The 12,602-nt window shown below is 42.1% G+C and overlaps 1 protein-coding gene across 2 annotated transcripts in view; it reads right to left on the bottom strand.

Moving 5' to 3' along the window:
• LOC147663269 (stromal interaction molecule 1-like) overlaps positions 1-12,602 on the bottom strand; it is a 515,456-nt gene that overhangs the window by 30,767 nt on the left and 472,087 nt on the right. For both annotated transcript variants that reach the window (XM_086950573.1, XM_086950572.1), the window contains one exon: positions 8,499-8,565. In XM_086950573.1, coding sequence (XP_086806699.1) covers positions 8,499-8,565 — 67 coding nt within the window. The remainder of the gene's footprint in view (positions 1-8,498; positions 8,566-12,602) is intronic.

Raw genomic sequence — 12,602 nt, 5'->3', positions numbered from 1 at the left:
ATCGATGCATGCATCGAGCAGTCAACATTCGACATCATGACTTGAGAGTATCACTGTGCATTCTTTAATTTTTACTTTTTCTAGCCACAAATAACAGGTATGTGATTTAAAACGGAGTTAAAATATCCACTAATTAAATATATCTAAAAACGAACACCAACAATGAGTCCTGACTATGACCTCAATAACGTGATGACTGATTAAACCTATTTGTGTTAACTGTTTATACTTAAACTCATTCACCTGCATGTAGCTAACATACAACCTCATTACAACAGAGGACACCTGCCATTAACCTTGCAGACCCTCTGCACTCCAAACCCCCCAAAAGGATTATGTTACTTACCCTCTTAGCATCTGTTCTTGGCATGTAGACCTGTCGATTCACATGCTTTGCATACTCCTGCCATCTGGAGTTGGGTCAGGATGTTTGCAAGTTAATTTTCTTCAAAGAAGTATTTTCCAGACATGAGGCAAGGTGACTCATCCTTTTGGTGATAATGCGCATGGGCATCGACTGCATTAGCATATTGTTTTCCCGCAAGAGGGTGAGAATGGAGTAAGAAAGTGTAGAATAGTATATATACACACATGTATAATATAAATAATGAGGACTGCAATGACCATAGGTGTGTGGGGATGAAGGCGGGCGCTTGTGAATCTACTGCTCTACACGCCAAGAACAGATGCTTACAGGGTAAGTAATAATCTGTTCGAGGCATGTGTGCTGTAGATGCACATACTTTGCATAGACTATATAGCAGCGCCTTCCAAAAGCGGTGGCTAACCAGTGGGCGTTGCAGTAGTTTGTTTTTGCACTGCTTGGCCTACATTGGCTTCTTGACGTGCCAATACATCCACACAATAATGTTTAGTAAATGAGTGTGGTGTAGACCATGTAGCTGCTTTGCAAATGTCAGCTATAGGAAGGTTACCTAAAAATGCCGTAGATGCTCATATTTTGCGAGTAGAATATGCTCTAAGAAGTATTAAGTTCTTTTTGCTTTAACATAGCATGTTTGGACACATTTAACAATCCATCTACAAATAGCAGATTTAGAGTTAGGTTTTCCTGTATCAGGAGGAGCAAAGGCAACAAACAGTTTTGCGAAAATCTTTTGTTCAATCAATATAATACAATAATGCTCTTTTGAAATCTAATGTATGTAGTGCTTTTTCTGCGACTGAATCAGGTTGAGGAAAGAAAACAGGCAAGTCAACTGATTGGTTAATATGAAAAGCAGAGACTACTTTTGGAAGGAACTTTCGGTTAGTTCGAAGAACCATTCTATCTTTATGGAGTTGGATCATTGGTTCTTCTAAAGTTAGTGCCTGAACCTCACTGACACATCTTAGTTAAGCGATAGCATTCAAAAAAGCGAATTCCCAAGAATGGAACTGCAGTGGACCATTGTCCAATGGTTTAAAAGGTGGAACAATAAGTCTTGTTAGAACAATATTAAGGTTCCATGCAGGTAGCACTAATGGTGGTATTACTCTTAAGTCCTTCCATAAAGGCTTAATCATTGGAACTTTGAATAAAGAGAAGTCTATTTTGAAGATATGCAGCTACTGCTGCAAGGCGGACACATATGGATGTGTAGGCAAGGCCTGCACCTTGTAGATGCAATTGATAGCAAACAATTTGTTGTATAGAAGCATATAATGGATCAATGGTTTGGTTTTTACAATATAACCAACTTGTTTCCATTTTGCTGCATAGCATGCTCTAGTAGTAGGATTTCATACTTTTTTAGGAATTGTCAGGCAATCTTGTGATAAATGTAGGTATCCAAACTCAGACTTCAGGAGCCAAATCGCTTGATTGAGCCCTTTGGGGTTTGGATGTCTGATGTTTCCATGGTTCAAAGTAGGAAGGTCTGAGGTGAGTTGAAACTTTGGATGTGGAACTACTGAGCGTTCTAGAAGTGTGGTGAACCATGGTTGACAGGCCTATGTGGAAGCCACTATAATAAAGGTGAGGGAGGTTTGTCTGAACCTTCGAACCAGAAATGGAAGAAAAGGGAGAGGCAGAAAAGTGTAAGCAACTATCCCTGACCAATTCAACCATTTGGGCATTGCCTCTGGATCGAGGATGTAGGAACCTGGAGGCAAAGTATTGGCATTTTGAGTTCTCAGCTGTTGCGAAAAGTTGTACCTTTGGAAACCTCCATTTGTGGAAGTATGGGAGGAGAAATTTGCAGTGGAGTTCCCACTAGTAGACGTGTTGCCACATCCTGCTGAGGAGGTCTGCAAATTTGTTGTCTGTCCCTGGAAGGTGCTCTGCTAGAAATTGGATTTTGTGATGTATTGCCCAATGCCAAATGGTCTGAGAGAGGCATGGTAACTTTAGAGTGTGTGCCCCCCCCACCCCCACCCATTTTTGTACATAGCGGTCATATTGTCTATCAGGACTAAAAACTCCCTATCAGCTGAGGTAGAAATAATTTGAGCACTAGGTGAACAGCTATAAGCTCTAGGTAGTTGATGTGGAGACTTTTGTATTTGGTCCCAGAGACCCTGAACTGTTAGATGTTGAAGATGGGCACCCAACGCTGTGAGCACGCCTTGTGGAACAGGGTTGATAAAAGGCCGCCCTATTGACAAGTTTTGGGTGTTACACCACTGCAGAGAGCGATAGGTTCGGCAGTCTAACAACACTAGATTTTTTAGTTGACACTGTTAATGATTCCATTGGTGTGCTAAGCATTCATGTTGAGGACGCATGTTCAATCTTGCATTGCATGATGCCATCATCCCTAAAAGTTGCATAAAAGTTTTTACTGTTAGATATTGGTTGCTTTGGAATTGTAGTAGCAGTGTCTGAAGATTCTGATTTAAGGTTGCATTGGGATAGGCTAAACCTGTTTGACTATTTAGGATAGCTCCTAGATAGGGTTGCAGTTGTGTAGGTTAAAGGTGGGATTTTTCCACATTGGTTGAGAATTCCATTGATGAAGAAGATTTATTGTAATTTGAGGGTGTTGTAAACACTTGAGATGCGTGTTGGCTTTGATGAGCCAATCGTCCAGATATGGCAACGTTGCTTTGGTGCAAGAGGGGAAGCTCTTGTTGAAGTGTGACCATATGGAAGTGTTCTGACAGCATGTATAAGTTCAGAGGCCTGAGATCTAATATTGGTCATGAGAACCATCTTTTTTTGGGATAAGGAAGTAAAGTGAATAACCCCTGACCCTTGGTGTTGCATTGGAACTGATTCTATAGCTTCTTTTGTTGGAAGAGCTAGTACATCTTGTTTGAGCAGTTGTTGGTGCTCTAGAGAGTTTGTGAATGTGAGGAGGAAAATTGGGAGGATTGCTGGTGAGGTACAGGCAATAACCATGTTGGGTATATGTATTACCATTTATAAAGCACCTGGTTACACCAAATGGTGGGTCCCCGCTCCAGGATTTTAACCCCCATCAGAAAAAGGGATGAAAGGGGAGACAGCACTAAGCCAGAAGCTAAGATAAATGGGACTCTAGAATGAGGTAGACTAAACAGACCATATTGGAGTAGGGAAAAGCAAGGTTTTAAGTCCCTTAGATAAAAACCTTTCCGTGGTTTCTGATCTCCGATTCAGCGGCAAGGTATTCCACCTTTTGGCCGCTAGATAATGTCCATCATCTATTTGTCTGATGATTAACTGCCAAATGGGAAAAAATTGATGAAGTCTTCCCCTGACTGGTGTATGATAATCGGGGGAATTGTTAGGAAGTCACTGTTTGTTGGGAGATGGAGAGGTACGTCTTGGGGTACCTCTACCTCTGCCTTTAAAATTGTTCCCTCTGTAACCGCCTTTGTAAAATCCTCTAGAAAGGGAGGATTGGTTTTGTGGTTTATAGTAAGATGTGTTTGCATTTGTGAAGGTATTTTTTGAGCCTCCCTATAAAACGAGTAGCAAAAAGAGCCTTGTTAGATAGTGACTATAGTGCCCCCATAGATTTTGTTACTTCTGTATCTTACTTCATTTTTTCAAGTGATTCATCCACTTGAGGAGCAAAAAGAAATGGGCATTTAGTGTTGTTTGTAGTACTTCTGGTTTAAACCCAGAGATTTGTAACCATGCGTGTCTTCTGAGGAGAATACTAGTGTTAACTCCTCAGGCTGCATTATCCTTCAGCATCTCACACACCACCAATAGAGGAATTGGAAATTAGTTTTGCTCCTGTACTAGTTCCTGCCCTCCTTTTCTGCGCTCGTCTGGGAGATATTGGAGTAAGTCTTCCATTTCGTTTCAGTGGGCCCCGTCATGTCTAGCCAAAAGAATGAGTGTACTGGCTATACGCTAGTGGTTGGCAGATTGTGGAGCCACTCTTTTACCCGAGGCATCTATTAGTTTGGACTTTTTGTCCAGAGGTGGTGCATCCCCTGTAGTTTGTCAATTTTATCTTTTACAAGCATTGAAGACAAGCAAGGAATCCAAAGGAAGCAGGACCTAAATAAAAATTGGGTCAGATAGTGGGGGTTTATATTTTTTATCCACCCTCACTGGATCCTTACAAATGTCCTCAGCATGCCTCATCATACTTTTTAACATTGGTAATGATTGTGTTGTCCTATGAGTGGTCCCTAATGTTTTAAATAAGAAATCTTCTAAAGATTCCTTGTGTAAAGTAACTCCATGGAATATAGCTGCCCTTGCAATTAACTCCTGGTATGATGTGTTGTCATCAGGGAGGTTTAACAGTGCACAGATCTGGGTAGATCTGTAGAAGGATCTATATTGCTATCATCTCATGGATCTGGTGGTGGTTGTCCATAAGTGTCAACCTCATCCCCTGTATCAGGATCTGCACGTGGGGAGCCCTCTGGAGTGATGTCTAGAAGGTCTGATCGTGGTACAATTGGTACTGGTGGAGGGGTAGGAGAAAAAGGGTGAAGAGGGCTATTAGCCATTTTCTCTTTTTTAAAGAGGGATTTTATATCCAGTGTCTATCTTTTTTTGGAGGATGGTATCACTGGTTTTACTGTAACATGTCCAGTGTATGGATTTATATACAGTTTTTTTCCGTTTTGGGTCCAGCTTTTGTAGCATGGTTTCCAAAATTGGCTCTAGAGGCTGTCGAAGAATATCTTTCTATTTTCGTGCCAACATTTTCGGTACCCAGCTGGATTTGTCTTTCGGGGCAGAAGCTTCAGGTGCCAAAGTTGTTTTATCTCAACTCGAGCCTGGGCAGGAAGGCTTGACGTGCTTTCAGTGCTGAGCCGGAGGTCGGGCGTTAGAAGCATATTTTCAGTGCCTACCATGGCCGTATGGCAGTGGTGGCCCGGAAGCCTTATGTTTAATGGAAGATGGTTTTGTGGGTAAAGGGGCGTTGGTACTCACAATACCTTGACTGGCTAGAACATCCTGAAACTCCAGTTCTAGTTCCAGCTCGGAATCTGAATCTTGGACGGAGAAGGCCTCTTCTTCCGCCAATGCCAACGCTACTATTTCTTCCTATTCACTATTTTCTCCGAATATAACAGATTTCTTTTTGATGTTTTGTCACTGCATTTCTCTCCGTCGAGCCCGGCGGTCCCAGACGGTCTTCGAGCGGCATGAGCTACAGGCATCACAATCTTCTTCCTTGTGCTCCGGAGACAGGGACAAGTTACAGACTTTGTGAAGGTCAGTGCGTGGAGATCTGGAATGACAGCAAGGGCAGAATTGAAACAGTCCATTCCATCTGCATATTTACTCTATGTTGGTCTCTCGAGTGGAAGTGAAAGAAACAAGCTAGGACTGAAGACCACGGTTGGAGTTTTGTCTAACCAATTGTGATAGTTTTCTGATTGTCGACACACGGAGGATGGGAAAAGGCGTTCAAAACTATACCGACTAGGGTACTGTGGGTTGTGAATGGAAGGGATCCCGACGTATGGTTTCGGACCGGAGCACACCAAACCACGTACGAAACCGATAGTGGAAATAAAACAAGTAACAATGGAGTCGATGCCCATGCGCACTGTCACTGAAAGGAGGAGTCACCTTGCCTCATGACTGCAAAAGACTTCTAGGAAGAACAACTTACAAGCATCTGAACCAAACAATAGATGCCAGGAGTATGCAAAGCATGTGTATCTACAGCACATATGCCTCAAACATTTTAATTGTTGTAAATTAGGCACTTGACCTATTTTTATAGCTTTAATTGAAATATCGAATTAAACAGTAGATGAGGATTCTGCGATAGCTGCAGGTTCCAGTTCAGAACAAAACATCATGCAGGAACCAAAGCAGCGGAAAGTGAGGCTGTTGCAGTAGGCAGGCATAGGCTTTCGCTTGCTTTCATTCATATTTTTGCAGTTTTTTTTAAATTGTGCAATTTGTTAAACATTCAACAATGGCATGTAGCAGAAACCAATCATAGGAGAATAAGAGTGGTCCATAACCAATATTTTAAACAATAAATACATTACAAAAATGGAAGAAGTCGGTATTGTGTGAGAACTACAATACTGATAATTTATATCAAAAACAGGTGTTTAAAGCATGTGTACTCCATTCAGAATTTAAAGAGTACATGTATTCAGCATCAACACAATGGAATTAGCGCCAAGACAATTAATTGCTTATGCGTAGTTTATTTTCACAATTTAAGAGCATGTACGAGGTTGAATGGAAAGAGAAAAGGTAGGAAAGTGGTGGTGAATAGGAAGGTATAAGTCGAAGAAGGATACAAAAATAACAATAGGATATTTCAACAGACTGGGACAACAATCCAGTCAAACAAGGCCTGTCCAATACACGTTTTTATAAATTTACATGTAATCTGTAAACTCATATCTCCTGCATACAATGCATTTTCATGGATCAATCTGGAGAGGGCGGAACAGGTCTACAAGGTGGAAAGGTGTCAACGTTTCGACTCGTGCTGTGAGGGTAGTTTGTGACCTAAGCGGTGAGTCTTCTTCAGGACAAGGGAGGGGGGGCAACCTATTCCTGTTGCCAGAGTGGCTACCCAGGAGAAATCCAAACAGAAGCATTCTCACAGTCTTCTCTCGGATGAAGAAGCTTCTTCACCCGAGAGCAGACTGAGCATTCGAAGCTCCATGCACCATAGGATTTTTCCATGGTGACGGTAAGATGATGTTGGAATCGCACTTAACCCCCTGAGCAGCACTTGAGGCGACTTGGAACCCCCAGCTGCTTCAGTTTGGACCCTAATACTGGAGAAATGAGTTTACAGATTACATGTAAATTTATAAAAACGTGTATTGGACAGGCCTTGTTTGACTGGATTGTTGTCCCAGTCTGTTGAAATATCCAATTGTTATTTTTGTGTCCTTCTTTGATTTATACCTTCCTATTCACCACCTTTTCTCTTTCCTTGCAACCTCGTACGTGCTCTTAAATTGTGAAAATAAACTACGCATAAGCAATGAATTAATTGTCTTGGCGCTAATTCCGTTGAGGTCATGCTGAATACATGTTCCGTTTTTGTAATTAATTTATTGTTTCAAATATTGGTTACGGACCACTCTTATAGTCCCGTTTTGCACCAAGGTCCTATTGACTTTTGGGTTACCCCATTATTTGTAACGAGAAACCAATCATAGACACATAATGAATGCTAGAGTTCTATGGCCATGCAAATCTTGTAGATAAAGTTTGCTCATCAATCTTGATGCCAGCACAAAGCAAATATCTACATTTTTTCCCTATTACAAAGCGTTCAAATCATTAGGTGTGATAATACTATTTAAATGCAGCATAACATCTTACGGTATTAAATGTTTTATCCCATCGCACATTATTAAACGCAATATTAAATGTAGGCTACAACTATATAAGATATTAAATGGAGTCTACTTTCACACAATATTAAATGCAGTCTACCACCACACAATATTAAATGCAACCTAGCATTGCATGATATTAAATGCAATCTATGATCACACTATATTAAATGCAGACTGTAATCACACAATATTAAATTCAGTTTATCTTCACACAACATGAAATGCGGACTTCAAGAGCACAATAAAAAATATATTATATGGTCACACATTATTAAAAGCATGCCTCCTAATAGAATCAGATGTCATGTCTGAAAGGGTGAGTATATTCTATGCAGCAAAGATCAGAAAGGAAAATGGAAACCAAAGAAGACTAACAGACAAATGTTAGTGGCAAGCTTTTGAGATGCATGTGAGACACCACACAGAAGAAAATGCTGTAGTACCCAATGCTCGGAGAGCGAGTGGGGATTCCAGAGGTGACATCTGGTGGGGGCAGATCAGGGATGGAGTCCATCAAATAGTAGGTAGTTGAGTGATGAAAATAGACAGGATGAGCATGAGAAGCTGGAGCAGAGGGTGCAGAGGAGGAGGAAGAAGAACAGGGTGAAGCGGAGGTGGAAGATGGAGTTGATGGGGTGATCCCCGGAAGGTCTGAATTGAAAGACTGTCCATGAGAGAGGCTGCGCATTCGTCGGAGGGAGACTCTGGACGGCCGGTAATGGACCGGCGAGCCCTGCTCGCTCTGCCCTGGCATATAACTCTCTACCAACCTCTGAGATCCAAGGGCATGCTGCGGCTCCGCGATGCGATGGCGAACCGCGCTGGACAGGTTAGGAGCTGGAACGAGAGAGACAGAAACATGAGACACACACACACGTAATACCGTAGAGAGATGTCCGTCTAAGAAATGTTTCTTTGAGGATATACCCACGCGCTCACACTCTCAGCTGGTCCTGAGATCACTGGTTTCTTTTCAAGTGGAAAGTACGGATGCTTGGTATACACAATGAATGGTTCAGTAAATGCTAAAAACTAGGTGCTGCATACTTAAGAATGTTATGTCACAGGCACAGAGAGACAAATGCAGTTCCAGGCAGGAAGATTCATAACAGAGTTTGACAATAACCTCCAAGTAAAAGTGCTCCATTGATGCTTGTTGAATGCAAATTTACCCTAAGTGGATTTCCTAAAATACAGTGTGGACTACCAGTCCTGGACCTACGTGGGCATCTCTGCCATATACTATAATAGCAGGTTACTCTGATAATGTGCAGTGATTTTCCACACACATTATCGTACTCCCTGTCCTGCCATTTAGTAAAGTATTTAAATGGAATGCTTTAGTTGCTAAAGGGATAGCTATATGTCCATGGTATCTTAAAGGTCAAACAAATTCCCTTTAAATGTATCTCATAGTTGACTATTTAAATGGGAGCTCACAAAAAAATGTGTTCCCAATCTTTTTCAACGCAGACTTTTTTCAAAGATTTTTGGTGCAAAGGTGGTTATACTTACCTCTGAGGTAGTAGGCAGTCAGTTACCACATACCACTACGTTCCCTGCCACATGCTCTCTGCAGTCACATCACATGGGATGAACTGTGCTCTCCTGAGGATGACCATGTCTAAGAGAACCCCAGTGAGCGTCCAGCAGGCACTCTTTTTCAGATAGACATCGATGGAGTGGGATGCAGAGAGCCTGCCATAGGGAACATGGTGGTGAGCAGCAACAATTTACTAACAGAATACATTGGAAAATATGGTGCTGGGAGGAAGGCATGCAGTTTGTGTGGAGAGTACAGGTCTTTATGGACGTTAAACTTAAATGATAGCAATTTACTAAATTTGAGCAATACAATAAAGAGAGATTTGCATTTAAATAATGGTTAAAAATGTGGAAGGAGGTAAACATCCCAAAAGGGGATCCAATGTTAAACACATTTTTCATTTCTTGGCAAATGCTAAATGAACCGTTATCCTTAACAGCAGGCAATTGGGCAGTTTTCTGTGTTTTTGAACTAGCCTCATTGGTTTTCGGATCATCCGCCTGGTTACGAAAACAAGTTAGCAAGGTTTAATATCTCTGCAAGGACAAGTAACCTAAGGTTTTGCCTCACTGGCTAGGATAGAGTATACATGAAGCTTAGCTTACTCTCACCACCCAAGACAAAATGTGTGCAAGTTTTAACCTCATTGGCTAACACAACCAGTATGGGAGCTTCAATAACACTGTTAAGGACAGCAAGTGTCAAGCCCCTTCGTCACTGGCTTGGCAAACAGTATGCAAGGTTTAACCTCACTGGTTTCTACAACCAGCTTAGAAGCATCAACATCAATTGCAAGGTTAACTATTAAGGGGAATTTAACCTCACATTCCGCTCACGCAAATCTCGTACTGATTGTATCGTTATACTGCTATCTTCAGCATCCGCCTACTAGTGTGGCAAACGTGGTAATGTCACTGTCCACGCAGAGTGAGATTCAGACCAGAGGAAAATTATGATTTGAGACTTATCTTAATGAAGGGCACCAACAAGTCCAGAAACGCACTGTGAACTACCTTAAATCCTCGCTTTGAAGTTTAAAACAAAACCGGTTTCAATGAAATGCCACTGATAAGTTCTTAATATCAAGTAACATGAATACATGTATTGGGAAGATCTCCCTTCGACAGCTATTATAGCAGGTTCTAAGACATCGCTTTATTTATTCCCTCAGAGGCACATGGGCTCCAAGGAGCTAGATTCATCATTCAACTTATCAATAAGATATTGAAAATCCTCATGAAGTTTAACCTCATGGTCTGAAACAACTAGTATGTGCGGTTCAACATCGAGTATGCAACACGTTCGGGATGTTTAGCCTCCCGACCAATAGGTACTAGTGAGTCGTCACCTTTGGGTAAGACACAGCTGCAGATCAAACTTATGCTATTAATGATTGAAAGTCACTGCCCAGAAGGTTTCAACTTTTGAGCTACTGAAGTGCTATCGCCAGCTCCATGTTAGCAAATTCACTACACGAGGCAAAATATCGTAGGAATGACATCGGAGAAGGTATCTGACTTGCAAGACCTGACTGCAAAGAACCATCAGGGCACACCAGAACTTCTAGGTGAGTTCGGCTTGAGGACTAAGGTTCCCAAATTCACAGTTCCTGTACTACTGATGGGCTTCCATGCTTTGGGAAGTCTTCTGCATGTGTGGCCAGTCTGTGCTCAGGAGAGGAGCAAGCATCATGTCTTCGTGCAGCAGGATGACAGAGGGAGTCTCTGATGCATGAACATCAGTAGGAGCAGACAGGTAAAAAGTGGAACGTCTACAAGTCCACTAATGCTAGGTGCAGCCAGTATGCCTGACTGTTGAGGGAGGTAACCAGAGGCTGGATTCACCCTACGAGATGCGACATCGAACGCAGTTGCAAAGAGGCAGCCCTGGAGGTATCTAGTCAAACTATCATCACCTGGACAGAGGGCATCTGCTGTTAGTGTTTTTTGCACCAGTATAATTATTTTGCTTCTGGGAAAGGTCTTCCTGGTGCTGCAGACTCAAGTTAGCATCAGATGTTTTCCCCTCAATGAGTGCCTGCTGAATAAAAATGTTCCCAGAAATATGTGCCACAGTCACAGGACCAACAGGCTGCTGAAGGTTTAACCTAATAATACAGCCCAGAGAGCTTGATGCCCAACAGCCTTGTTCCAGTGGCATATCAGTATTTCCCAGAATGTGATGCCTCATAAAAGATGTGGAATGAAGGCAACCCTGCTGAGTAGCTGGGTTTATCAACCAGCCAGAAAAAAAGATTAGCCACACGTGACGGGGCTCACACCAACCTAGTGCAGTGAGCAGAGGTTGCAGACCAACCAGAGGAGACACTTGCCAACACACCTGCAGTGAGAAGAATTAGGCAACAGGTAACATTTCTCTGCACCATTTGCCTCACATAGAAAAAGGTAATGTTCTCTGTATCCTCCTGTAAACTAACCACGCAGCATAAAAGCAACTAGCTCTTTGTCCCGGCTGATGAAGGCGTATGACCATGCTTTTCAACCGGAACGTTTGGATCTCTTCTTGACCTTCCCTGCTCTAGTGATGTTTATTGACTTGGTAGATTCTGTGGCTATATCATATTTAAAGTACTCTACCAAGCGACTGTGTTTTTAGGTAATACTTCACCAGAGGTCCATGGCTAGATCCATTAGGTCACAATTATAAAATTGCCCCATACCCCCAGAACAAAACACTTCCAGTTCTGGGATTTCCTTTCAGCAATTACTGTTTTCAACTAAAGGTGTCCTGGTGACATGGCGCCATCTCTCAGCCCCGCACTTCACCTTCTGCTGGAACGACCCTACTGCTGCATTATGAACTTCTTTTAGTGTCAAGAGAGCAAGATGTCACTGCTACAACCTCTGAGCGTATTTGTCGATCCGAAAAAGATATTAAAATCAGTCACCATCAGAGCAGCTTTTGTAGTCTAACTGCTCATATGTAAACCAATGCACAACTAAAGCAATGCAACGTGTATCTACAGACACTGTTATACCACTAACAAAAAAGACCACCACATAAAGGTACGGAAAGTGATGTAGAGCACACCAGGCTTCTTATTCACGTCAGACTCCGTATCAGGCGTTAGTAACAGGTGCCCACACCTCCCTTCAACTACTGTGGATTAGGTGTTTTATTGTGAAACAAGTAGTAAGAAATTGGAAAGGAAGGTGAATTTTAGTGAAAAAGAATGACGGAAAATTAAAATAAGAGAGTAGGGGGAAGAAAAACCCAGAAATGGAAGATGATCAAACCGGGATATTTGCAGAGGGAATGGTTCTCCGAGAAGGCAGGCAGCCGGTCACTGACCCTGTGCCCCATCAGC

Source organism: Lissotriton vulgaris, unplaced genomic scaffold (genome assembly GCF_964263255.1).
Source record: "Lissotriton vulgaris unplaced genomic scaffold, aLisVul1.2 SCAFFOLD_315, whole genome shotgun sequence".
Taxonomy (NCBI): domain Eukaryota; kingdom Metazoa; phylum Chordata; class Amphibia; order Caudata; family Salamandridae; genus Lissotriton; species Lissotriton vulgaris.
Note: the sequence above shows the minus strand (reverse complement) of the source record. Positions and strands in the feature narration are given on the sequence as shown.